This window comes from Eumetopias jubatus, unplaced genomic scaffold, assembly GCF_037043125.1.
Source record: "Eumetopias jubatus isolate StellerSeaLion01/CBP00866 unplaced genomic scaffold, mEumJub1_p1.0 scaffold_17, whole genome shotgun sequence".
Lineage (NCBI taxonomy): Eukaryota > Metazoa > Chordata > Mammalia > Carnivora > Otariidae > Eumetopias > Eumetopias jubatus.
Genome location: NW_028274823.1, coordinates 41,026,167 through 41,053,967, shown reverse-complemented (window position 1 = coordinate 41,053,967; position 27,801 = coordinate 41,026,167). Strand labels below are relative to the sequence as shown.

The 27,801-nt window shown below is 55.1% G+C and overlaps 1 protein-coding gene across 7 annotated transcripts; it reads right to left on the bottom strand.

Annotated features, from left to right (window-relative positions):
- Window positions 1–848: 848 nt before the first annotated feature.
- OGDHL (oxoglutarate dehydrogenase L) lies at window positions 849–23,537 on the bottom strand. Of its 7 annotated transcripts, none has more exons than XM_088019766.1 (23): window positions 23,334–23,537; window positions 21,228–21,386; window positions 17,561–17,663; window positions 17,051–17,166; window positions 16,762–16,916; window positions 15,883–16,029; window positions 13,959–14,049; window positions 11,402–11,581; window positions 10,885–11,013; window positions 9,613–9,822; window positions 9,159–9,311; window positions 8,509–8,611; window positions 7,835–7,963; window positions 6,628–6,778; window positions 6,005–6,132; window positions 5,223–5,401; window positions 3,670–3,741; window positions 3,462–3,587; window positions 3,296–3,374; window positions 2,043–2,105; window positions 1,752–1,915; window positions 1,405–1,559; window positions 849–972 (listed from the first exon to the last, which is right to left on the bottom strand). In XM_088019766.1, exons 1-23 carry the CDS (start codon window positions 23,535–23,537, stop codon window positions 849–851), a joined length of 3,120 nt encoding a protein of 1,039 aa, XP_087875892.1. The 7 variants fall into 7 exon arrangements, with proteins under 7 accessions (XP_087875892.1, XP_087875893.1, XP_087875895.1 ...); XM_088019767.1 differs by having other exon boundaries at window positions 9,613–9,792; XM_088019769.1 differs by lacking the exons at window positions 2,043–2,105; window positions 23,334–23,537 and adding exons at window positions 17,255–17,270; window positions 17,334–17,356 and having other exon boundaries at window positions 3,302–3,374; window positions 9,613–9,792; window positions 21,228–21,272.
- Window positions 23,538–27,801: the final 4,264 nt, after the last annotated feature.

Here is a 27,801-nt window from a genome sequence, read left to right as displayed (position 1 = left end):
CAGCATCTTTGTGGGGAAGCAAAACCAACAATATGCTAAATAGTGGACATGCCAACAGATTTTGCAAACATTGCCTAGTGCTCAAAAGAAAATCTGTCCAATGGAGGCAGATATTTTACCCTCCACATGCTTAGTTTTTTTCTTCTTCCCCATTCCCTATCATCTCTAAACCATATGCCTCTTCCCCAATTTTACAACATGAAATGAAAACAGAAAAACCTCTCTTAGGCATTTTTTTATTTCTCTGTTATTTGGTTTTCCACTTTGGTACACATGAGCCATGGCTATATTTCACACAGAAGCTGACTTACCTCATTACGACACGCCCCATAAAACAGAGCACACATAAGTCACCTGGCTTCACCTGGTTGTTATTGCTAAAATCTTTATTTCTAAGAGCACAAAAGCGAACATTCCTTGAATCTACAGATGAACAAGGACAGGGTAAGCAGCAGCCAGATCTGCCAGGATGGGAGAGAGGGACCAAAGACATGGGCTCTCTCGTGGCTGTCCTCAGAGACATGAACAGCACAGATGAAGAAGCCCAACAAAAATTTCAGAAAGACCAGGGCCAGTGGGGAAACACTCCCGAATGACAGCCCATCTATCAGACCCCTCTGGCTTGCTCAGTCCTAACAGACTGTGACATAAACACGATTGCCCAAGGTGGCCTAATACCGAAGACAGCAGTGCCTATTCTTTGGCCTTAATCCCTTTTGTGAGTATTGTTTTATCCTGGAGCTCTAGACAGCCCCTCTCCTGGGCAGGAGCACTATCCATCCCTCCCCTTGCCAGCCCCCATGTCCCCAGCCACTCCCACATCAAGACCCAGCCAGGCCTTGCCAGCTCTAAAATGTCTTGCCCTCAAAGGCCTGGAGATTAAAGGCAGAATCCAGAAACTTCTTCAGAGAAACCAGGTGTGTGTTCCTGTTTCCTGTGGCTGGTGCAGCCGCTGGGTCACGGCCAACATACCTGGGGGAGAAGAGACAAGTTAAGGGGAGGTCTGGGCCTGGCCTAGCCACTACCCCAGGACTGCATCGGGTCTAATCCTGATCATCATTCTGCTGTGTAGCTGAAGAGCCTGAGGCTCCAAGAGGCTAAGTGGCCTAAGATCAAAGGAGGTTCTCTCATTCAGTTCTGGCTTCAGAGCAAAAACAAAGGTTTACTTTCCATATTGTGGGTCTGACGGGGTCCCTGATCTGTCATCAACAGTCACAAAGCCAGCAAGGACTATGGGACCCATCCCCTCAATTTCCAATGTGGTCCAGAGAAGGGCGGTGGCCAGTTCTGGCTCACACAGCCAATGGGGCAGGCAAAGCCAGGATGGGGCTTCAGGCCCCCAGAGTCCCTTGGGCCCAGAGGAAGTAAGGGGTAGGTGGCAGATACCCCCACCCAGCCCTGTACCATATGGGCCGCGCCCGGCCCAGGATGGTCATGAAGCGCGGGCTGATGTAGTCATAGTAGCCCATGTTCTTGTGTTCTTCCTGACACCACACCAGCTCTGCGCCTGGGTACTTCTCTGCCTCTCGCTTGATCAAGTCGAAGGGGAATGGAGAGATCTGGGGCAGGCAGGGAGAGAGCGGAGTACAGCCAGGGGAAGGAGGCGTGCCCACGACCAGCGCCCTAAGACAGTAGGCGCAGCATCCCTTGTGAGGCCCAGTCCTGCCCCTGACGGGCATGCTGCCCAAAGCCAGGGGGCTGCCAATTGGACCCCGTCCATTACCCTGACTGGGCAAGGGGCTAGGGTGCACCTGTTCCAGGCGGGTGATGGCCACTTGCTCCTCCAGACCCTGGCTGCTCCGCTCCTTCACCAGGTCATAATACACCTTTCCAGTGCAGAAGATGAGCCGCCGTACCCGCTCAGGAGCCTGCGTCGCAGCCCCATCCTCAGGAATCACCCGCTGGAAGCTGGTCCCTGGACGTCCCACAGGGCATTGGCAGGGGCATCAGCTCCCAGAGGTGCAACAACGTGGCCAGAACAGCTTGAGAACCAGGCCTACATCCCTGGCCCCCCCAGGCTCTCCCTGGCCACTGAGACTAACCCCAGGTTTGGATCTGTGGCTGCAGGGGGCACCTCTTGAGCCAAACCATGGAGCAGGGGACCGCTGACACCCTCAGACATCCACAGGGAGAGGGGCAGAGACAGGCTGGAGCCAAGGGCACGGCCCCGGGAACATGAACATTAAAGGTGACAGGCTGGGGGGGGGGCACGTATGCTGGGGAGAACCCCTGGAGGGGACAGAGTAGGTGGCATCAAGTCCCCATCTGATGGCATCGATGTCTGTCCCAAACCTGCTCCCCATCCAGTCACGCTCACCTCCCGCATGCACTCCAGCTACCAGATCACCAAGCTAGAAGGTGAGTCTGGGGGGGTTGCTGCACATTCGTTCCTCCCTCCCTCAGCCCTGCTGTTGTCTGGGGGGCTGCTGCACATTCGTCCCTCCCCAAGTCCCCATCTCCCTGTACATTTTTCCTCCCTGGGCACACACCACATGCCAGGCACGAAGCCAAGCATGCTGCAGAGAACCTCTGAGTCAAGCCTCTTCTAGTGTCCCCCAATCTCTGGTGAGGACTGAAGGACAGAGGGTTACTGGCTGCCAGTCCCCAGCAGAGGAAAGCAAGCACCGGGTGCTCAGGCCAGGCAGTCCACAATGTCAATGCCAGGGCTCTGAACCACCAGCTCGGTCATCTGCCCACACCCAAGGGCACGTCCACACGTATACAGGTGAAAAACACCTGTCCACGCTGCCTAGTCCCTTCCTGGCCAGCACCTGCCACTCTCCCTACTACCCAGGACTGTGTTCCCAGATGGCTCTGCTCTGGCGAGCCTCGGGGCCCCACCTCAGCCCCTCCCTGATCCCCCCCCCGGATCATAGCTCAATTCGAACACCTGGTCCCTCAGATACTTTATCTGACCCTCAACTCCTAGGTAAAGGAGTCTGAAAGCTCCTGGAGGGGTGGCGGGTCCCCAGGGCCAGCAATGTCTATTTGGTTCAGGAGTAAAAAAAAAACCTAAATAAATAAATGAACAATACTCAGTGCCCTGCCACCCTAGGCAGACCTGCACCAGGCCTCCCACCTCTCAGCTCCCCCAGCACAGCCAGGTGGGCCCGGCTGCTTGGCCCAAGTGAGCCAAGCTGGACCACGTCAGGTGGCTACCACACTAACCTCCCAACCTGGCCGCTGACGGGGACAGAGCCCGGAGCTGCGACAGAGGCAAGGACAAGAATCCAAGGAGCAAAGGGTCACAGGCCACCAGGCCCCCCCATCGGCCACCTCCCCGGCACACTTGGGCACTTACCAGATACCATTTGGTCGAAGCTGGACTTGGCCTCTGGGTGCCTCAGCAGAGATTTGGGTGTGAAGATGATCAGCTGGAAGGGAAACATGTGCCCATCTGGCGTGAGCCCCTGCCCCTGGGCCCGGCATTGCCGAGGCAGTTAGCAGGGCGGGCAGCTCACCGGCTTCCGGAAGGGCAGTAGGACCTGGCGGCGCAGCACATGGAAATAGCTGGCTGGTGTGGAGCAGTTGACGACAATCCAGTTGCAGTCGTAGAGCTGGCTCACTTCGAAGTCCTCCGTGAACACCTGGGGGGCCGGGGTATGGCTGGGAGGCGGCCCACCTGTGGCACCCGTGCCCCGGCTCAGCCCTGGGGGAGGGAGCACTTACGGGGTATGCGTCGGAGTCATCATTGCTCATCTGCAGGAACCTCTCAGGCCTTGCTGAGGAGTGCTCTGGGCCCTGAAAGCAAGTGCCAGATGGCATGGCCTGGCCTAAGTGCAGGGACCTAGGGCACAGGGGAAAGTCTGGGTGACTTCTTAGAGGAGGTGCCCTCTCTCTCTGGAGCCTGAACCACAGTAAAGAACCAGGAATGTGGAAGAAGAGGAGAGAGGGGATGTCTTCAGAGGGTCTGGTCAGAGCCAGCACATGTGAACGTGTGGGACAGGAAGAATAGGTAAAAAGGCCAAGGTGAGGTGCTTCTTCCAGAATGTTCTGGAATTGGCAGTTGCCATTTACTGAGTACCTGCTATGTGTCAGGCACAGTTCTACGGACCCCATACACATTATTCACTAATCTTGAAAGCAGCCCCATGGTGTAGACATGTTTCCTCACTTTACAGACGAAGGTGAGTGGCAAAGAGATTAGAAACAACCCCACGGTCACTCAGCCACAAGGGGCATATTCGAACCCATGACTGACTCCTACTCCTGCTCTCACCCACGTGGGCAGCTCTGCTTGATGACAGCAGCAAGACACCACCACAATGACCTCCAAGGTGGCCCCCTCCATGGGACGAAGGTGATCTGTCCCACAGCCCACAGGCACCAGTCAGGCTGCCCCACCCTCCGCACCCAGCCTGGCTCCAGCTCCACCCTGTGCCTTTCCAGATACATGCCCTTGGGCAGGTCCCTCCACCTCTTTCCTCATGTGTGAAGTGGAAAACAGGACTGACCGCCCAGTCCAGTTGTCAGCATTCCACAGGATGACGTGGGCTAAGCTGCTCAGCCCCGCGAATCCGGGCTCCGACAGTAGTGATCAGTCCCTGACTGGATGACCAGTCCAAGTGGAATAGGCTCTCGGGGACATGCACGGCAGCCCAGTCATCCAGGGTGGGGAGGGCCCTGCCCCCCAGTCACAGAGCCAGGCTGGAGGCCGCACGTACCCTGCTCCTGGCTGCCCCTGCAGCCCGCACGGCCCCAAGCATCCCCTACCTGGTCGAGCTGCACACCCACCGAGGGGTCTCGAGGGCTCCGCTCTTGCCTTCCCGCCCTCACTGGCCTGCACACCCTCCGTGCTCCCTCTGTGCCACCACTCGGGAGAAGACCAGAGGACAGGCAGTACTACACAGCATTACGTTCAGATCCCAGCTTCTAGCCGTGTGACTTCGGGCAAGCCCCTCTACTGCTCTGCCTCAGTTTCCCTCATCTGGGAAGTGGGAACAAGAGCTACTTCATTAATTTGCTGTCAGGACTGGAAGAGCTCACAGAGAGGGTGTGACACAGAGCAAACTCTCAGACGTGCCGGTTGCTTCCATCTCTAGTGACAGCCGTGCCACCCGGGCGGCAGCACACGTACGCGGGCCCCACCCTGCGCAGACCCGTGTGTTCTAGGGGCCTGGAGGGAAAACACCGCCCAACCCTGCAAGCAGCCAAGGGCCCACCCACCCTCTCCCAGGCGTGCCAGGGCCCTCCGGGCCCCCGGGCACCACATGGCCCCTCACCATGCCCTCCATGCCGTGAGGCAGCAGCAGGACGATGCCATTGTGCCGCACCCACTTGGCCTGGCCGGTGCTGATGAACTGGTCGATGATGCACTGGGCCGTGTTGTGGAAGTCACCAAACTGAGCCTCCCAGAGGACCAGGGCATTGGGGCTGGCCATGGCATAGCCCAACTCAAAGCCTAAACAGAAGACACAGAGACAGAGCCCACCGCACACTGTCACCAAGTGGCAGCGGCTCCAGTCAAACCCAGCCCTTGTTCATACACTCTCCTGCCCATCCTTCCCAGCAGGCCAGCAAGAGCCAGGAGATTCCTTGGGGCCCAAAGGCCAGAATCTCCCTTCCTGGAAGCTCACAATATGCTCAGAGATTCCACCCTCAGCCCTAACCTCACATACGGCCAGCTTCAGCCTTATCTAGACCAGAAGCCAAGTCCAAAGGTACCCTGGGGAGGCAGCAGGAGTCATCTGCCAAGAGGAACACCCCAAAATATGTGCAGTGCTGCTGAGCGGAAGGGATGGGGTGGGGGGCTGCTCACTGCAGGGTTCCTACTTCTTGGAGGAGGCAGTAAGGGAGGAAGCAGGCCAGCTAAAGGTCAAGCCAAGGAAGAAAGAGTACAGAGGACAAAGTCCTGGGAGCCCAGAGCCTCAGGAGGGGCTCTTGAGATAAGAGCAGCTGGGTGGTCATGGTCAAAACAAAGATAGGACAGCTTGGGATGCAAGACCCTCTCTGGTCCCCAGGTATCGCAGGGCGTGCCTGACCTGCAGGCAGAGTTCTGACCCACCCAGGACTCCATACTCTGAGAGGGAGCTGTTGCACACAGTGTAGGGGGCCTGGTCAGGCCAAAGGTGGTTCATGGGGACACACGTCCTCCGGTCAACTTCCTGGTCATGGAGAACGTGGTGCCGGTGACTGGAGAGAGACAGATGGGGAAGGGATGGAGGGCAGGTGGATTACCAACTGTTCACCCAGAGCAGGGGGGCCAGGTAGCAGGAGATAGGCAAGCCTCTGTCACGGTGCCAGGAAACCTGAATTCCAGAGGGTGGTGACACCAAGGCAGCCCTGGGAAGCCAGAGCCATCTGGTGCCTCCTCCAGGCAGCCTCCCTTCCCATCCCAGTGGTAATCCCATGGGGTCAAGAGAGGTGGCCAAGCAGTCTTCTGATGGCTTGACCCAAGAGCAGGGGCTGGAGATGCTGAGGGGGTTACCTGTGACAACCTCAGCCAGCTAAGGGCTCCCCAGACACGGGCCAGGAAAAGGAGAAAGAGCTGGCTCCACTCCAGAGCTCTCGGGCTGATTCTGGGGGACCCCACGCACAGGTAAGCTCTCAGCAATCCCGTGGGGTCTGCGAGGACAAGGCTAATGCCCATGGAGCCCCAGGGCCCAGAGACCACTCTCTCATCCTCACCTGAACGTGCCCCTCTCCACATCCTGCCCACTAAGCCGCACGTGGATGCCCTCCTTGAGCAAGGAGCCGAAGGCCATGTACTCCGCCAGTGCCCAGTCCACCGTCCGTGTCTTGGTCATGTCCGCACGGCCCCGCAGGATTCGAGAGAGGCCTGTAGGAATGAAGAGCCAGCCTGAGGGATGCAGGGGCTTGGCCACCCCAGCGGGGACAGCCATCGCACCAGGGCCCTAACCCAGCTGTGTATGTACTCAGTGTACACCCCTCCCACAGAGCAGGGCCTTGGCAGGCCACAGGAGACCCAGTGCCGGGCAGCCCTCCTCCAGCACCCCCACTCCATGAGCAGGCCTGAGCCCACCATCCCCCCACCACCAACTTCCCTCCCTTCGGGAAGAAGGAACAGGCATCACTAAGTGAGCATCTGCCACATGCAGACACTGTGAGCACTGAGTCAGGAACATTCCTCACAGGTCACCTGCCACGGAGTGGTGCTGACTGTCCCCACTCTCCAGATGAGGAGACTGAGGCTCAGAAGAGAGAACTGATGTACGCATGACCATACCACTATAAAGATGTTTGGATTTGAGCCCAGGTACCCACAGCCCAAGCAGGGCTCCTGTTGGCCCTACACCTGTACAGGCCCCATGTGACGTGCACACCGAGCAGGCACGCCAAGACGCCCGGGCCACCATGCACACTGAGGAGGAATCCCACAGGCTGATCAGAGCATTGCAGGCATCCACCTGGGAGCCCTCCAGGCTGCCCAGCCAAGAGGTATAGCCAGCAGCCACATATTAGCCTAGGTTCACCCAGGAGTGGCAGGCTCGCCCTCTCTCATCCATCCAGACCACCAGGAGGCCCAGCACTCCTGCCCCTTCCCAACATTCCAGACCCAACCAGCCCTTCCACGGAAGCCCTTGCTTCCCTGCTCTCCTTCTGTTTGACCCACGCACAACCCCAGCAAAGGTACTGCGAAAATCCAAGGTGCCCAACGTAAGCCTTGGTGACTGGCACCCGGCAGGGGGCATGGCTTCCCAACCTGCCTGCCCCGAGAGGAACTATTATCACGGGCACCTCAAAAGAGTGCCAAAGAGGCTCCAAGAGCTCAGCTGAACTGCCAACCACCAAGTGGGGATGCAAATAAGGCCCCCCTGGCCCCTGAGCACCGTCTCCCACAGGGCATGTGCTAAAGCGTGCACAGCAACCTTACCGGTGTGGATCTTAAAGTCCGCGACGGGCACGGAGCTAGCCACTTCACCAATGTGTGTCAGTACGTCCTCAGGAATGCCTGTGGCTGGGCACGTCATGCTTTTGGGCTCCCCGTCCACATTGAAGAAGCCTGAGAGGGCAGAGACTCTGTGTGCTTCTGGGTGGTGGGCAGGCCTCAGATGCCCTGGTCAGCCTGCCTTCCCAGAACTCAGGGGCCCACCTCTTCCTTAACCCCACCCACACTCAAACCCTGACCCACCTTCGGGACCTGTGACAGCTGACAGACACAGCTCCGGGTCCTACACCTACCCAACATCTTCCCCTGGGCCCCTGTGGGGGCTGCTCCCCGGGCCCAGGGTCACAGCCATCTAGCTCCATCCCACGGAGGCCCTCTGAGCACCCCTCTCCCAGGCTCTCTCCACTTTGGCGTGCACCTACTTTGGCTCAGCTCTCCCTTTCCAGAGAACAGCTGGTTGCATATGCGCCCAGGGCAATGCCATCTCTCCTGTACCCCGGCCCATCCCCACCTGCAGGAATTAGCGCCCCCAGCCTCAGGAGTCTCAGGGATGGAGCCCGCAGCCTCTGGGCTGGGCCACGACTGCCCTCACCCAGGACCACTGTAGTCCTGGTCCCAGGCCCAGGTCAATCACTCTCAGCCACACACCACTCACTCACCAGGCCAGGGGGAGTCCAGCCAGTGCTTTATATGCAGGATCTTTTTATCCTTGGACCTGCCATATGCCTCCTCACAGATCCGGTCATATTTGGCGATTTCTTCCTGAAACCAGGGTGAATGCAAGGATTGAGGCAGTGATGGCCTGGATAACCAGAGGCTGGATCAACATGGACTCGTAAGCCCTGGTCCCCTTCACTACACTACATTCTAGAACTGTCTGTCTACTGGCCTGCAGGGACCCTGTGGCCAGGGGCCAAAGTCTCAGAGTTAAGGGGGATCCCTCCTGCTAACAAGAGACTTGCCAGAGGCTCAGAAAAGACTCACAGTGCTTGCTCTCAGAGCTCCCTCAAAGCAGGAGGACCAATGCATCCATAAATAACTGTGGGGACAAACCCAGCTCAGGGCTGCCTCCTGCAGGAAGCCTTCCTGGACTCCTGCCTGAGGCTGAGCTTCCCCCACATGGCAGCATTCACTGTCCCACCAGGCTGTAAATGTCTTTGGCTCTCTGTCCCCCTTGACAACGAGGGGCTGCTGGGGACAAAGACCATATTGGCTATTTCTTGAAATCACTGCCAACATCAGCAACTACCCCAGGATCCCGGCTCTGCCAGAGGCTTATCTCAGGCATCCACGCAGCCCGCCTGCCCACCTCGAACTCTTGCAGGGTGACTGTGCCCTCAGCAATGAGCTTGTCTGCATACTTCTTCAGCACAGGCACCTGTCTGTGGATCTGCTTGTACATGAGCGGCTGCGTGAACATGGGCTCGTCCATCTCATTGTGGCCACGCCGGCGGTAACAGACCTGCAAGGACAGTGTGGGGAGGGGCTCAGTCCCTACTGACTAGGCTGCGCAGGCCTAGTCCTTGCACAACGGGGCACGGAGGGCGGGGAGAGGCTGGCAGGACATGCCCTTCCAGGCCCCTGAAGGCCCCCCACTACCACGTATCACCGAAAGCCCCACCTCCAAGCCTTTGCAGAGACTCTCTTGGTGGCACTAAACCTTCCAGCCAGAAAGCACTCCCAGCCCTCAGTGCCGAAGACACTGCAGACCTAGCCCACTCGGTCACAGCCACCCCCCACCCTGGTCTCAGCCCCAAACCCACCAAGTCCACCACCACATCTTTATTGAACGTGTTCCTCCACTCGGCTGCCACACTGCACACATATATCACGGCCTCTGGGTCATCTGCGTTCACGTGGAAGATAGGTGCATTGACCACACGGGCCACATCGGTGGGGTACGGTGAGGAGCGGGCCATGCGGGGGTCTGTGGTGAAGCCAATCTGCAGAAGCAGGGGGAATGGACAGCGCCTCTGGAGAGCCAGACAGGCACCGCCTGCCTGGGAGACTGGTGGGTCCAGGAAATCGGGGGGATCTTTGTCTTGAGGTCCGTTAGGTGTGACCAGGACAGACATGGCACAGGAAGGGAAAAGAGTAAATGATCCCTCAGTCGGGGCCTACAGCAGGTCCTACAGCAATGGCAGCAACACCAAGGTAGCCTGCCTGCTCTTTTTTCCCATATCATGTGGTGGTAAGTAGAGCGCAGGCCTGGCTAACTGGCTAACTGCCAGCCCCGTCAGCTGCTATGTGTGCAATGCTAAGCCAGGTACTCTAATCCCCAAAGCCTCAGTTTCCTCATCTGTTCAAAGGGCTCATTAAATATTACTTCACAGGGTTATTCTGAGAAAATTAAATGACTTCATGCAAATAAGGCAATTAACCCAGGGCTTTATAGGCTCAGAAGAGCTATTAGTAAGCACAGCTGCCTGACGAACAAAGGCCTATGACGGTTGTGTTCTCAGACTGGTTCCTAGAGAGCTAAAAGGAGCATCTGGTTTCATGTCCAGCCTCTGTGCTAGTTACACCTGTATGCCCTTGTCCTTACGACGCTCTCCATAGTGTGTGCGTGTGTGTATTCACATGTACACGTACACGGATAGACACAAAGCAATTTCATAGAGCAGGCTGGGGAGAGCAGGGATCCTGCCTGAAGTCACACACTGGGGAGTGGCAGAGCAGTGGGATTAAAACCAGGATCATCTTGGGGCACCTGGGTGGCTCAGTCAGTTAAGTGTCCGACTCTTAGTCTCGGCTCAGGTCAGGATCTCGGGGGCCTGAGATCAAGCCCCACACTGGGCTCCATGCTCAGCACAGAGTCCGCTTGTCCCGCTCCCTCTGCCCCTCCCCCCACTTGCTCTCTTGCGCTCTCTCTCGAATAAATAAAATCTTAAAAAAAAAAACAAAACAGGATCATCTCAAAAAAAAAAACCAAAAACCGAAAAACTAGGATCATCTCACACTTCCCCCCAAAAGTGCTACCTAGAACTCAGGAACGGGGGACACCAACAAGGCCCGCCCGGCAGTCAGGTCCTCACCTGGTTGTTGACAACCACATGCACAGTACCATTGGTGGTGTAAGAGGGCAGGTCACTCAGGTGGAAGGTCTCATACACCACACCTTGGCCAGCGAAAGCAGCATCCCCATGAACCAGGACGGACATGACCTGCAGGGCCAGATGTGAGTCAGGAGGAGCCTGAGCCTGTGCAGCCCAGCTCGGTGCCCCAGGTACAAAGATCCAAGCCCAGTCCTCCGAGCCCCGTCCTCCGAGCCCCGTCCTCACAGCCCGGTCCTCCGAGCCCCGTCCTCACAGCCCGGTCCTCACAGCCCCGTCCTCACAGCCCGGTGCTCACAGCCCCGTCCTCACAGCCCCGTCCTCACAGCCCGGTCCTCACAGCCCCGTCCTCACAGCCCGGTCCTCACAGCCCCGTCCTCACAGCCCCGTCCTCACAGCCCCGTCCTCACAGCCCCGTCCTCAGAGACCATTACTCTCCGAGTTCAGCCCTTGGAGCCCAGCCCTCAGGGCACACCCCTTAGGAACCAGGTGTGTTCACCTTCTTGCCCTGGGCATCCCCTCGGTAGAACTGTTCTGCCTTCGTCTTTCCCTGCACCACAGGGTCCACGGCTTCCAGGTGGGAGGGGTTGGCCACGAGGGACAAAGTGATATTTCTGTTGGTGACCCGGTTGATCCTCTCATGGTACATGCCGAGGTGATATTTGACGTCTCCAGAGCCCTGAAGGTTGAGGCGGGCTATGAGGAACCCAGCCCTCTCACCGCAGACAGGAAGACAAGTAGACATGCAAGCCCACAGTGGGGCTGGGACATTTCCTGGATTCTGCTCCCAGGGAAGGCTGTGCTATTCCTGACCCACACCCTACCCCTCCTTGAGAAAGGCAGGCAGGTTCCCCTGGGCCTGGGCTCAGAGGCCAGACAAGCTCCCTCATCAGAGCCCCTCCACACTGTCAACTACCATCCTCAGCATTAATGACAGTGCAAGCAGAGAAATAAAGGTGCTGGTAATAACACTGGCGTGGCCTCTGGGCAAATACTGGAGCTGAACCCCTACCTAATTCCTTACACCAAATAACCAATAACGTATACATGACAGATGAAGCCATAGTATAGCAGAGAAAAACATCATATATATATAAAATATATGATCTTGGAGTAAGGAAAGCCCTTCCAACCAATGTAGAGAGCTCAGAAGCCATAAAAGATAAGACAGCTAAAATTTAATAAATCTGCCATGGGGGTAGCAAATCCATGCACAGTGTTGGGGCGAAAAATCAAGCTGAGAAAAGTATTTATAAGAAACTGCAGGCAAAGGCCTAACACCCTCAATTTATAAGACACTCTTCCAGATCAATAAGACAAAGCCTCAAATCCCATAGAAAAATGAGCAAAAGCCATGAAGAGGAATTTACAGAAAAAGAAATATACATGGCTTAAAAACATGTGAAAAGATACTCAACTTCATAACAAAGAAATATGTTAAAATGCAGTCATTTTTGCATCTATCGTATTGACAAAGAGAGGAAGATTTGACAGAGTAAGGGAGGACAAAGGCCTGGGACCCTCGCACATGCTGGGGGTGGGCTCACTGGTGTCCTCAAGCTCTCTGGAGGGACATTAGTCCAGCTGCTGCATCTCTCAGACACCATCTAACAATGTCCTCCCACACGTGTGCAAAGAAACTCATTCAGCAACTTAACGCCCATCAACTGGCGAGGTGCAACCCAGGGGCATGCTTGAAGCTCGGGGAGCTCCCATGTGCTGCACGAAGCTGCGACAGTTCGTGAAGTGAAAACAGCAAGGTGCCGCGTGCTGCCACAAGCTGCTCCCCCGGCCTTGTACAAACAGGTCTGTACCGGACGGATCTGTGTGTTGGGACCTGTGTGGAACATTTCTGGAGGTACACACCTTAACACAAACAAACACTGGCCACAGAGGAGCCTCTGAAGAGCAGGCAAGGGGTCTCAAGAGGGAAACTTAATCTCATCGCATACACTTTTGTTTTAACAATGCTCTTATTTTTTAATTAAAAAAATAGTAAATACTTTTTAAAAAAATATCCTTTAACCAGACTTTACACAGTTTACACACATCATCTCTTTGATTCCTCACAACCATCCCCGGGGGGGGGGGGGGAGGGGTTTTCATCCCCACTTTACAGAAGAACAAACTGAGCCTGGGAGAGATGAAGGTGACTTTAGAGCGAGTGCTCTGATCTCTGATAAGCAAAATGAACAGCATCTTGGGGAGATTCTGGGCTGGAAGCCAGCAGATGTGGATTCTAGTCCCTGCTTTGCCTAATGCACTGGATGACCTTGGAGCAGCCATTTAATATGGTTCATTTTAACAAACCAGGCACCCGTCCTGGGTGCTGGAGCTTCGGGGATGAGGTCCCCTTCCTCATCCTACCAGCCTAGAGAAGAAAACACATGTGCACAGGCTGGAGAAGGCCAGAAGAGAGATGGTACAGAGGGGAAAAGGGGTACAGGGGAGGGAGGGATGGGCTTGCTGCCCTGAGGACCAGGAGAGCCACCCAAAGGGGAGCCAGGCAGGGCTGTGAAAGAGGCAGAGAGCAGAGAAGAGAGGAAGGCCGTCTGTGTTCAGGCCCAGTGTGGGTGACAGCATCAGGGTGTGAGGTGTGCTTAACATACGTGCAGACCAGGAACAGGTGTGTGAGCAGAGAAATGTTTCCTCTGCTCCTCACTGGGTGCAGGAAGCTGTCCTGGCCTCCCAAGGCTGTTCCGGGCAAACAAATGAGTGAAGAGGCCCTTCTGGGCTGGCAGACAGGACCTTGCGTACAGAGTCAGGTCACACAGCTAAAGTAAATGCCTTTAGGCCCTTCCCTGCACCTCTCCGGGCCTCAGCTTCCCTAGCTGAACATAAGGAGGCTGGTCCAGATTACCTGAGGGCTCTTCCAGCTGTCAGAGATCACAGCACTCACTCTAATACACCTTAGTGACCTCACACAAACACACCCATTTTCTCCCCACTTTTCTGCATATCCATCCATCTCCAGGTCTGTTTGAGCCTAGATGCTTCTGGTCCAGTCCCTCCCTAGTGCACCTCCCAAATATCTGGGACCAGGGCTTGGCACCTACCTCGTCTGCTGCCTCCAGCTTGGGGTCAAACTGGCAGAAGATCTGCTCCAGGTCCTTGCGGATCACGTTGGCCAGCACATTCAGCCTGCCCCTGGAGCCACAGGTGGTAGGACTCTCATCTGGCACAGAGGCCACCTCCCCCCAGAGCCCCAGCCTCCCCACACTCCTGCCCACCTGGGCCTATCAGATTAGCATGGGGCTCAGGAGAATCCTCCCCATACAGTCCGAGGGAGGCCCAGCCCTCTCATCCTGTCTCAATCTACAAGGCATGTGAGTGGTTCTAGCCAGCCAACTCCCCCAGAAACCCCTGTACATCCCAGACTCTGGAGGCCCTCATAAGCAGAAGTCACCCAGCCTCATGGCAGGATGCACACACCCCCACTCCCCCCAGCCACCCCTACATCCTTGCCCCACCCCATCTCCCTCTCCACCCCTAGAAGCTGACCCTAACCTAATACCTCAACCCCAATCTGCTAATGCATCAGAGCTGCTCAAACATGACTCTCAGCTCAGCCAGCAGGTCAGATCCTGACCTGATCCTAACGTCAGGAGTTACCAGGGGACCTGTCCAGGGGAGCTGAGGTCTAAGGGTAGGGGTAGGAAAGCAGCCAGAGACCAGGGACTCTCTAGTCCAGCCTGGACTTCCCATCAGGATGCAGTTTATTCAGGGGTGGGCACTAGGCTGATCAGGGCACAGGGGAGGACTCAGAACTCACCCCCCCCCATAGCCCACAAGCAGACACCAACCCCAGGCTTGCACACACACTGGCCCAACTTCCAGCTCCACGTGGCCCTGTGACAGAAGGGCAGCCCTCTTCCAGGTGGACCTCTCCTATGTTTGGGGGGGGGGCTGGGGGGGCGCGGGGAGGCAGAGCTATGAGGCTAAAGGAGCTAAATGAACAACCCTCAGCTACTTCGGGCAAAGCCTTAAACCCTCCCCCTACCCCCAACTATGGAGGTCTGGCCTGGAACAGCCCTTCCTCGGGCCGGAAGCCTGCCCAGGACCACCACACAGTCCCAGAACTGCCCCTGACTGCCCAGTGCCATCCTCCCCAAGAGATCCACTGAAGCCATGTGTGTGGCATCTCACACCACTGGGCCAGCTCTGCCTGACACTCTGATGAGACACTGGGCATTTCTGGGCCCCTCAGAGCAAGGAGCCGTGACAGACAAACCCCAGGCTCCTGGCAGGCCAGCCCACCGGATGGGGACCCTCTCACACTGCATCTGGACACCTAGACACCCCTTAGGTTAGTGCAGTCCAGGACTGGCCCACCTGTGAGCAGATGGAAACGGTCACAGGAAATGCTGGGGCTCTGCCTCCGAGACCGCTCAGCATGTCCTCTTACACCCCATTCCACGGGACCTCTGGCCACCCTGACTCTGGCCCCAGGCTGTATTCTTCATTAGGGCACAGGCTCCAGCTCAGAGGCTAGCACCCAGCTGCCAGGCCAGCCTTCCAAGTCTATCAAGGTCTCAGGGAAACGTGCAGTCAGCTGTAGCCAGGGGAAAAAACCCTCAGCTCACCTCCAGAGATTCCCCTCCAGGGGATGCCAACCCAAGGCCACCTGCCCAGGCCCTGCCCTCACTTCCCTGGGACATGCTCCTCCACAGGAACCTCAAGAGGCACGATACAACCCTTTTCTGAAATTTTGACCCTCCTGGGGACAGTGGCAACATGGGGAGAGAGAAACTAAGTCTGAGCAAACACGGTTAGTCCCTGCCTCCATGTGCTTTTGGCCAAGTGCCTAACTCTGTGACGAGCAGGCCCTAGGGCCCAGGGACTGAGAACTTTCTGGGCTATCCTACCTCTACCCCCAGATTCCATCAAAACCCCTGCCCTGATTTTCATCCCCTCCCTTCCACCTCATTCTGCTGGGCCTGGAGAAGAGAGAGGCTGTGGAGGAGCAGAATGGGGGCCCACCTGTGTGGCATCCCCAGGATGACATTCTCGATCCCCATCTCACTGGATTTGTCGATGATGGTCTTGAGGGCGGGAATCATGACCTCACAGCCCTCCAGGCCAAATCGCTTCTCAGAGGACCACTTCCGGGCCAGGAAGTCTTCAAATCTGCTTGGGGAGAGGAGAAGGGAAAGGATGGAGAGGCTGGGGCTCACAGGGGGCCATTCATGAGGGCCAGAGCTGGATGCCCAGGACAGAGGAAGCAGCAAAGTCACCTCCCTCTGCATAATCAGGACCTGTTACCAATATCCACCAACAAGGAGTGTAGGTCAGCAGGAGGCTGGGGATCCTCCCAGCCTAACCAAAGACTTCTGCCTGCACCCAAACCCAGCTATCACCCTCACTCCCCCTCCCCCTGCTCCCAGCCCACCATCCTGCACACACACACTACACAGGGTGCCCTTTCCACGCCCCAAAGACCCCTTCACCACTCAACTCATACTCCAGACTGCACCTCACCACCAGGGATCCATTCTGCACCAGCAGCTGAGCCCCATGCTCTTCCTGGCCCCTGCAGCCCTGGTTTACCCAGTTTCAGATCACCAGTGGGCAGAGCCAGGTGGCGCCCCACCTACAGGGAGGCGCTGCTACACTCGCTCCATGTAGGGACATCTTCCTAGCCAAACATTCCCACAGCCACTTTCCGCCACTCCTGCCCCTGCTGTCATGTTCTCCTGGAGCCCATGCCTGCCCACCTGCTGCTCCTATGGGCTTCCTGAGGCCAGGGGATGAGGCCCATCCAGTCCTGACTACCCTGCCAGTGATCCTGGCTTCTTAGCCAGGGCCTGGAGCAGCCCCTCCAACCACGCCAGCCACCCAGGGTGGTGCTGAGGGCCTGACCTCATGGAGCGCACCAGCCGGGCCAGCAGGGTCCGCTTCTCCTCACTGGAGAACTGCATCACGCCAGGCGTCTCGAACTTCTGCCGGATCCACTGGCACTGCTCCACATCATTGATGAACATGAACTCCAGGCCAATGTGCTGGCAGTAGGTGCTCTGAGGGAACAGGCAGGGACTCCACAAGAAGCCAGGAGGAGGGACAACTGACCTGAAAAGGCAGCACCCTCCTTCCCTCTAGCATGCTCCAGAGAGTGCCAGCAGGGCCGCCTGACACACCCGCCCGAGCTCACCTCCAGGCGCCGAATGATCTCCCGCAGAGAGAGGGTATGTTCAGACCCCCCGATGAAGGTGGTCGTGGGCAGCTGGAACTCCTTATCGAGGTCAGCCTCCCGCAGGTCATAGAAGGCTGACGAGGCACACACAGCCCAGGCAGCAGAGCGGGGGGAGAGGGGTGAGGGGTCAGGCCCCAGTGGGGCCCAGCAGTACCCCTGGACCTCCCACCAGTTCCAGCTAAAGCTCAAGGACTCTGTCCGCAGGGTGCAGGGAAGCTGAAAGTCAGAGCCCAGCCTGTACCACAAGGCGGGGCTTGGACAAGTCTCTCGAGCTTGCTGAGCACAGTGCGCCAGCTAGGGAAGATGGGGAGACAGCATAGTGAGGGAGATGGGCAAAGGTCAGAAGAAAGCCTCTAGGGCTGACTGCTGGGCCCCAGGCCCCAGAGGCCAGTCAGTCCCAGAGCCCCTCACTGGGCCCCAGGCACTGGGCTCTGGCTCTGAGGCTGCCAGAGCATCAGGAACTCTCACCCAATTTATCGATGGTTGTGATTAAGTCTGAGGGCACAAAGGAGTCCAGGTCTGCATCCAGAATGCCCAGGGGGTCCAGCTGGGCCACATGGTGGCCCCGGATCTGGGAGAAAGGGAAAAAGGTTGGGGCCGGGCTGGGACACAGATGGACAGACCGTCACCAAAAGCCACGTTCTGGGCCCTGGCCCCTCATCTCCCACTTCAGAATCTCAACTCTCCACATGTCTCCAGCACCCAGACACCGCACAGTTGCCGAGGCCGTGAGCACTAAGGTGGCAGGAGCTCAACTCTGTTTAAAGGCACAACACGCAGCTTTCAAAAATAAGGATGCATACACAAAAGGATTAACTGCAGTAGTATTGGCAGTCACAAAATTCTAGAAACTTCCCAAATGTCCATCAATAGAAGACTGGCATAAGGATATGGGAAATCCATACATGGTAGTACTATAGAGCTGTAAATAAAAAGTCCCTATCTGCTGCAGTGAGGTAGTCTCCACAAAATATTGTTAAGCAAAAAGCAAACTGCAGAGAAATATGTGTGGCAAACTCTCCATTATCTAAGAAAGAGAAGATTCAAGTAAATATACACATTTGCACATATTTGTATATATACAAATAAATATGTGCATTAGAAAAATACATCATAAAACAAGAAAAACTATTATCTGTGGAAAAAGGACAAAATAGGGTAGAATGCCAGGGCTAGAAGCTAGACTTTTAAGAAAACATTTTGCTTTGAAGATTTGATTTTAGAATCTTGTAAATATTTTATACCACTATAAAACAAAATTAAGTTTTAAAAATTAAAATAAAACAAAAACAAGTAAATTCATGTATCCGTTTGGTCACATAACTACACAATCGACTAACAGAATATCCCCAAAAGGCAAACAGAACTCCAGGAAAATAATATTATAAATTCATTTTTATTACCACTCAGTAGTGGTAGTATTGGAGTTATACTGTAAAACTGTAGTGTGTAGACTGTGGGAAAATCAAGTACGTCATTGTACTGATGTCTTTGGGAACCTCTACTTTTAGCATCTTTAAAAGAAGACAGTGACATAAGATTAATGAGGACAAGAACAAACCCTAAGTCCTGCATCTGAAGAATGTGGAAGCATCACATAAACCCATAAATGTGTTATCTTTAAAAAAACAGTACACATTTCCTGGCTTTAACCACTAAAAGGGCCCAGAAGGCACGACCAGACCATAGCAGCGACACTCCCAGCACTCCCTGAAGAATCGGCGGGTCCAGGGCTGGGCAGAAATGCACAAGATGGGTTAGGAGCATCCTGTCATACCAGAAAGCAAAGGGGCGCTCAAACTGCTGGGCAGGGAATAAGGACACATTCGGACAATGGGAAGGATGGTATCTGTAACAGATGAAAACTCATCAAATAGGTTTAAATTCATACATTCGTATTGGACCATCTTTGGAGGATACCTCACACTTTTGAAAATCAGCCAATAAAAAGAAAAATCAAGGACTGATCCTGCCTTTCCTATGCCATTTGCACCTCAGGATAAATGGGGTTAACAAAGTAAGTTTTTCCTGATGGAAGCATTTCAGGTAATAAACAAAGAAAGGTAGAAATAGACTATTATCACCCTTTTTACCACTCCTAATGAATTAATGTGTCCAGGAAATAATCATCCAGAGCTGCTAACTGATGAAGTACCCATCACCACCAGGAAGCTGATTTTAAAACAAAAAAATCAAATCTGTATTGGATAAAGCTTCTAGATGTAATTACCAATTTACAGAAATTACACGGGACAAAGGGACAGATGAAATGACACCATGGGGATGCAATCAGCAAAACCCAGACTCAGGAAAACTCTACAGCGCGCGCGCATACACACACACACACACACACACACACACACACACACACACACACACACACACAAATGAATGAATGAATGACAAGGAACACACACAAAACCAGAGAGGAATCCATAGAGCACAAGAGACTCAGGAACCACATCAGCTTATCACAACCTATGGCTTTATTTGGATCCTGATTCATTCAAGCAGTAAAATCATAAGAGAAGCAGGCAAACGTGAATACCAACTGGGTAGCTGATGCCCTTAAGGATTACTGTTAACATTTCTAGGTGTGACGGTGCTATCGTGGCACATTTTTAAAGAGCCTTTATCTACAGAAATACACGCTGAAATGTTCGATGTGAATGAAATGGTATGTCCAGGATTTGCTTCAAAATAATCAGCGGCCAACAGGTGAGGGCCCGAGGTGGTTAATAGATGAATCAAGACTGGCCCTGTATTAATGGGGGTGGGATTTGCTACACAATTCTTCTACCTCTTCTGCGTTTGAAAATGTCCATAATAATAAGGGTGAGGATTTTTCAGTACTGTGTGTAGATGAGTCAAACGAGAGCTCTCGCTCCTGCAGACCTGCAAGGAGTGACAGCCCACCTGGTGGGAACTCCCTCACGTCAGGCACAGCCTTTGGCCGATTTCTACCCTAGAAAAACACAGTAAAGGCCCTGATTTCAGACACTACCCTGCTTGAAGGACTCTCCAGTGCCTTGTCTTGGCTTGGCTAAAGAACAAAGAGCAGCTGAAGAGCTGGGAACTGTGCTGAGAGGACAAGCCCCCGGGCAGCACCATGAATGTTACCTTGTATTTAACATGGAGCTTTGTGTTCTTTGTTCTTGATTTTCAAAGTAAATGGTTAGCTCATTTTCTGACTCTTTCAGCCAGCCAAGAACAATTACCACTTTTTTTGCTTTGCAGGTGGCCCACAATCCACAGGTCCTCAGGCCAGCAGGGAGGCCCAGCCCTGCAGCCGCTGTCTTCCATCCCAGGTCACTGGTGCAGGAGCAGTGAGGCTGTCCCCCCAGGGTGCCTCACTCGGAGGCAAGGCACCATTTCCACTGGCTAAGGCCTCCCCCTCCCCCTGGCTCCTGTGGTGACTTGCTGCTCCTTCCCATGGTGTCTCCGCCAAGGGCGCTGGAATGCCTTTGCCCTCCTTCTGCATGTCTGCCTGACAAGTTGCTCTTATGAAATACTTTCTGCCACTGATTCTCAGAGAGATCCCAAACGATTACACTTGTTATGGAGGGAACACCCAGAGCAGCCCTCCAATTAGTCCTGTTCAGTCAAGACCAAGAATATGGAACCTCATCAAGATGCTTCGTCAGAGCAGGGGCCCAGCCTGGGGACCCAGGAGGGGAGAGCCGAAGTCTCCAGAACAGAGCAGCTGGTAGAACTATCCGTTCGTTCGTTCATTCCATAAACCCTAATTAAGCGCCTGCTGTATATCAGTCCCAGTCCTCTTGGAATGCTCAGTCAAGAAGAGAAAACAGACATTAAACAAGGGTCAATCTACTCAATTTTTATTCAACCTTTACCGAAATACTAAGTACTCCTCTAGGTGCTTGGGGCATAGTGGTGTGTGAGACAGATAGCACTCCATGAGAAAGACCACAAACAAAATACCAGGGAGCAGTTAGTGATGTGAACAGTTACATGACGATGAGTAATGGGAAGAGAGAGAGAGCCACCTGACAGGACTCAGAGCAGGGCTCTCTGGAGATGACGCTGGAGCTGAGCCAGCCCCCTTCCCATCAGCACCTGGCCACACTCCAGAAGCCAGTCCCGCCTCCAAGCCTGGGCCCTCCCAACCACTCACCTGGTAGGCCCGGATCAGGGATTGCACAGCCAGGTGGTCCTCTACCAGCTTGCTGGTCTCAGTCCGACTCGAGACTGCTGGCCGGCTCTCAGGGAACCGTGGCTGAGCTGGGTCACAGGCACCTTCCTCACTGGCTTTTCGGAAGAAGCTGTCCCAGGACTGGGCAGAGGCAGAAGCAAGAAAACAGTCAGTCAAGTCAGGGCCTGGGAGGAGTGGGGGGTGGCCCTGCCTGGGGGCCCCAGGGGGTGTTGGGTGTTCCTTCACCACTATAGCTCTTAGGACCTTCCCAGAACCCTGCCAAGACCTCTTATAAGCAGCCCAGGGCCCCCCAACCCAAAGCCCAGATCTCTTCAGTCCTCAGCTTGGAAGGGTGTTGGGGGAAGGTTCTAACTTGTGACCCAGGGGCCTCAGGTGTGAAAGGGGCTTCTACCCTGGGGAAACATGCCCTCACACACTGTGGGTTGGCAAGAGGGCAATTTGGCAGGCAGGACCTCAACATCTTCAATGAGTGTAACTTTTGTTGTTTTTTTTTTAAAGATTTTTAATGAATGTAATTTTTGATGCAATTCCATTTTAGTAATTTATTCCACAGATGTACCTATATAGGTGTGCCTAGATGTACATACAAAGATGCTCTTTACAGGACTATTTATAAAAATGACAACATAAAAAAATCTAGGGGCACCTGGCTGGCTCAGTTGGTAGAGCGTGCAACTCTTGATCTTGGGGTTGTAGGTTTGAGCCCCACGTTGGGTATACAGCTTACTTAAAAATAAAAATAAATGAAAAATAAAATCTCAAAAAAAAAAAATCTAAGTGGTGACCAGTAGGAAACAGGTTAAATAAACGATGGTACATTTAGATTCTGGAAGATTATGCAGTCTTAAAAAAAAAGAAGGTGCATTTATTATTATGGATGTAGAATATCACTAAGATAAGCGACTGCAAAAGTGAACCAAGCAGAAGAGAACATGACTGCTACTGTTCGTGTGGAAGCCAAAAGCAGACATGCATATGCACAAGCACCTCCGTGTTCCAGCGTTTTCTTCTCCACACCCTCATTCGTGAGAACCAGGTGGCACAAGCCCTCTGGAAAGCAATTTGGCGATGCCCATGAAAATGTTATACACAGAGCCTCTCTGACCCAACAATTCCACTTTGGGGAACTGATCCCGCAGACAGCTGTGCACGTACAAGATGATAAATGGACTAAGTGATGCCCTGTGGCACTGGCCGTGACAGCCAGGGCTTGGAAATGAGCGAGAGGTCTGGCGGTGGGGCCAGGTATGGCACATCCATACCGCGGATCACTACGCAGCTGGAGAAAAGAACAATGAGACTCTTGATGCACTGACATGGAAAATCTTGGAGATGTATCCTAGGAAAAAAAAGCCCGGAGACATTGTTTTTGTGTACAGCAGGGAATTGAGTTGTTTGCAATAAATTTACCTAAAGGATACAGAAGAAGGATAAAGGATAAAGAAATTTACCGAAAGGATACAGAAGCAACTAAGAATAAACTGGGGGACAGATAGGTGGTCGCTGAGCAGACAAGGGATGGATTGGGAGGGAGACTTTTCACTATGTAACCCCACACTTTCTGGTTTTGAGTCATGTTATCACTTTCCTCTGAGAGTGAGTGAAGAGGAGGGAGAGCGGCTTTGCTTCTCACTCCTCGCCGTCATCTGAGGGGTTTTTGTTTTGTTTTGTTTTGTTTGTTTTTTTACCAGCAGCAGGTATTTATTCAGCTCAGTACATATATAAACACTTCTGACCCTAACTACGCAACAAGGAGCCCCCTGGCACAGCACACCATGACAAAGGGGGCAGGGGCGGGTCTCAGACCAGGAGCGCGCTGAGCAGGACCAGATCAGGGCTTCTCGGGCCAGACCACCTACTGGCTGGTTCAGCAACAGGACTGCCACGGACTCTCCTCACCCAACAGGAGAACAAGGCTTTTATGAACAGGGACGCAGGAGGAGCCGAGAGGCAAAGAAACCTGCCCAAGATCACACAGCGGGCAAGCCGCTTCTCCCCCACAGCCCCCTCCACAGTCCGGCTCCAGGAGCTTCCCTCCTGCACAGCAGGCAAGGAGGGGGTGCCAACCTTGTGGACGCTCTGGGGATTTTCCAACCAGGCGAAGTACATCTCCTCCATGTAACTGGAGCTGCCTCCACGTTTGCCGCTTGGAAAGGTGGCCGGTGGCCCAGACGACCTGCTGCGCCAGTTGAACATGTGGACATCGTGGGGGGCCAGGAGCCTTGAGGCCTGTGCCCCAAGCCGGGAGGGCAACAGTCTCAGCTGACTCATTCTGGACACAGGCAATGAGGGAAAGGCATAAACCACAGACCAGAACAAAGGCTCCGGGAGCCAGCATTCCCTCATCCAGCATTTGTTGGTTCTACGGGGCAGGTGGCCCCGGGCTCGGCATGGATTGGACAGAGAATGGGACGGTCGGCCCGCCCTCCCGGGGGCACTGCCTCGTGGGGGATCCCAGCTCAGTCAACTTCACCAACAGCTATTCAGCATCCCTGAGCCCCAATTCTGCCGTGCCTCACGCACCCCGGCCCACACTCCCTCTCTGCTGTCCCCCTAAGCCTGACAGGGAGACAAGTACCACCCAGGCGCTGCCTCAAGGAGCATTCAGCCTAGGTCCCGAGCCCACTCAGAGGGTCACAGGGCATGTGCAGGCAGTACACCCAAGAAAGAGTGGGCCACAGAGCCGGCCACCCCGGAACTCAAGCAAGGGAGTCCTCCAGGGGCTGGCGTGTGCCATGCCTGGCCAGGAAAGAGCCTGAAGAAAGGGGTCTGGCCGGGCTGCACTATCTCAGGAGGCCTATGGCACTGCTGGGTCTCTGGTCACTGTCACCAGAAATGACTGGTGTCTTCCTCTGACTGCAAAACCAGCCCAGAGCACTCCTCCAGGCCAGAAAGCCAATGACACAGGCCTCAACGACCCCACTTCACAGTGGGGAAAACAGAGCCTCAGAGAAGGGAAGGGCACTGGGGCACAGTCAAGGGCAGATCAGAAGCCTGGTCCCATGCCCAGCCCACCGCGGCTCTCAGCTGGAGCCACCCTCTCTGGCTCCACTACCTGCCCAGAGTTTACACTCAGAACCAACAGCACTCAGGACAACCCACAGCTCAGGGGGTACATACAGGCTGGAGAGGACCTAGAACGAGAACCTGTAGCTCATCTCATCCCCATTATGTCAACTGCCCTTGGCCGGGGAAAATTCCTGAATAACCAGTTTTAAATACTGCTTCCTCCACCCTCTCCCCGACCAGACAACAGTTCTGAACAGGGCCCGAGAGCCTCCTCCAATCCCAGGAAGCCCTGGGCCTCCCTATCCAGGCCAGATGGGGGTTGATAGGGCCCACTAAGGCCACCTCCTCCTACACAGGATTTGTAAAGTAGGACCTCTGTTCCCCTACCCCTACCCCCACAACAGTGAGCAGGGCCCTGTCCTCTGCTCCAGCCCAGCACTGCCTGGACACAGAACAGCATCCCCTGAATCCTCATTAACACCCTTCTGCCCAGAGAATCCCAGCCTATAAGCAGGGTCCAGCACCAGAGCCACCCCGCCAAAGGTCATGTAGACAGGAGGAGCCTGCTTCCCCTTACGCAACTCAGTCCCAGAAAACATGCCTTCTGGGGCATAACTGGCTCCCAGGTCCTACCTGGCCGTGAGCCAATACCCTAGACAGGGCTTCCCCACCCTACCCCTGCCCTTTAGCTCAACCAAGTCACCAGAACTATCTGAATGGCCTTCTACAAGCCCTTCCAGCCTGCTTCCTCCCCCTCTCCCTCCAAACTCACATGAGGCAAAGAGAAGGGGGTGGTCTTCTCAAGGGAGGGAAAGTACGCTCCTCCGGGAAACCAGAAGGAAATCTAAACAGAGTAAAATTAAAAAGCAAAAATTTAGTCCAGTGAAGGGAGGAAGAGGGTGGGTTCAGCTAGTACCTAAGACCACAGTACCCCAAGCTTCCCACATGCTCAACCCCTGAAGCTTCAGGCTGCAAGCCCAGCCCCACCAGCTGATGAGTCCAGGCTCCACAGCAAGGGCCGCTAGGGGCTGGATCTCCCTGAGAGAAGACCTGGGCTCTGGGATCAGACTGCTAGGGTCCCAACCCCTTGCTTTACTTCTGACTGTCCCTAGGCAAATATAAGTACAGGGCTGACCCAGCCCATATGGCCATAGGCAATGAGGGAGAGACATAGGACATACTGGCCTAGAAGATCAGAAGAATGTGAACAAGCCAGGAAGCTCTATCATCCCCATTCTAAAGCAAAGGAAACCTGACACCAAGACCATCCATTGCAGGAATAAAAATAAGAGCACACGGTCTGTGAGCACGGATTCTGGGGCATATTCTGTTCACTTACCCTCTCAACAATCTCATGTGGTGGGCACTTAGAGTAGCCCCATGTTATGAAAGGGAAACTGAGGCACAGAGAGACTAAGCTAGCGAGCAATGGGGCTCTGTGTGCCCCCCTCACTGCAGAGTCAAGATGTAAACCCAGATTTTCCCTCAACCACATGCACTCTCCAAGAGCCTCAGCCTGAAGTGCACTCTCTACCAGTACCCAACCCCACTCCCACAGGGGAACAGGATGGCTAGGGTGGCAGTGACAAAGCCTGGCTGTGTCCAGAGTGGCCTAGTGCAGAACACTGTGTTTTACAAACACTGAATGATCTGGAGCGGCTGCTGGGCACTGCTTTGGCCTTCACCCAGTCTGGTAGGAGGGCAGCCAGCTGGCTACCCCTGCCCCCATTCCGGCAGGGCTTGAGGACCCAGGAGGCCTGGAGGGGTGGAAATAGAACCAACCTCAGCCAGAGCCCCTGCCAGCCCTGCCAGGTCCGGTCCACACAGGCCAAGACAGCAGCGAAGAGTTAGAGTCAGGCATTCTGTGAACCACCTGCCCAGCCCAGTCCCCAGTGGACTAATAGGTAGGTTGCTCTGGGCAGCTCTTGGGGGTCTCCTCTCTAGGGACAAGTCAGTACTATCCCCAGCCCCACCCCCACAACCACAACAACTGCAGGCATGCTGTCCAGGAAGCCTCCCAAACACAAGGCCCTGCCTGGGTTGCCCTGGTGAGGACTGCACTGCAGTATGTCCATTGTAGAGGTCAGTTAACAGAGATCCAAAGAGGGGAAAGGCCCTCCCCAAGACCTTGAAGCCACGCAGCAATGGAGGCTGGACTCACACTGCTGCAGGCCAACTCTGGTCCCACATTCTGAGAACTGGGTGGGCTTTTCTCAGGAATAAATCCACCTCTAGTTTGCTGAACCCAAGAGAAGGCGGACTCCAAGGTAAGGAGCAGGGTAGGGAGGGGTGTGCTTATTTCACCGGAGGGCATGAGCTAAAGCCCAGAGACTGTAGAAGTATAAAGGTAGTCGGGATCTGTTCCAAGAGCCTAGGGCATGTGTGGCGAAGAGTTGCAGGGGAGGGGCTGCAAGGGCGGGCTTGGGCCCCTAGGGGGAGGGGGAGGGGCTCAGAGTGGGCCCCTTAGAGTCCGGTTTATGCCCACTGCACCTTCCCCTCTCCCCCAACATCTCCCTGGGGATGAGAGAAGCACTTCCCAGGCTGGCTGCGACCTCTGGCCCATCCTGCCTCTCTCACGGCCTCAGTTTCCTCATCTGTAAGCAGAGACCCTAGTTAAAGCTATGAGGGCCCGCCCCCAAGAGGTCTTGAGACTTGGAAAACTGCCTGTGTGTCCCGCCAGGCACGCAGCGCGGGACCCTCCCCATCCCCAGCTCCGCTGCCGTCCGCAAGCCGGCCCCTGTAAAGGGTGAGGAGAAGCAGCTCATACCCCCCTCCCCCAGGGCCACAAAAGGCAGCCTGGTCAGTCTGTAGTCTTCGGGCTGGAGAACGCACGCTGAAGTCTGAAACCCCACCGTTCACAAGGCTCTCCCTCACGCAAAACACTGCATTCACAGGGTCGAACATGCGCGAAGGGCTGAGGGTCCTTGGAGAGGCCGCGGCCAAATAAGGGCGGAGCCAAGGTCACGCTCACTTCCCCCCCAACCCCCGACGGGGCCCCGTTCAGGACCCTGGGTAGCCGCTCCCCAGGACCCGAGAGCAGAGGGGCCGCCCCCGAGACGGCAGGAGAAGAGGAGGTGAATGGACCCGCAGTGGCGGGGCCGCCGCGCTCACCAGGCTGGCGGGTCCGCGCAGCAGCGCAGTCCGGGAAGCCGCAAGTCAGGGGCTGGGCGCAGTGGGTGCACGGCTTGCCCAGGCAATTATCTGGATCACGTGACGCGGCAGCGCCGGCCGCTCGAGAGCGCGCGCCCGGGAGACTCCGCGCGTCGTGACGTCTCTGTGTACGCCCCGCCCCTTCACCCGCCGGCGCTGTCCGGGGTGCTGACGGCCCAGGCCCGCCTGAAGCCTCCCGGGCCCGAGAACAGTGAAGATCCCAAAGACCGCAGGGCGGGACAATTCCGTATGGCTGGGACACCTGCTATGCTGCTGAGCCCCTGGATCCCAAAGTCCTCAAATGGACACTAAGGAAAATGTACCAGAAAATAACCAGCCATTTGTGTGCATGGGAGGATAGTTTCCGTTTTATTTC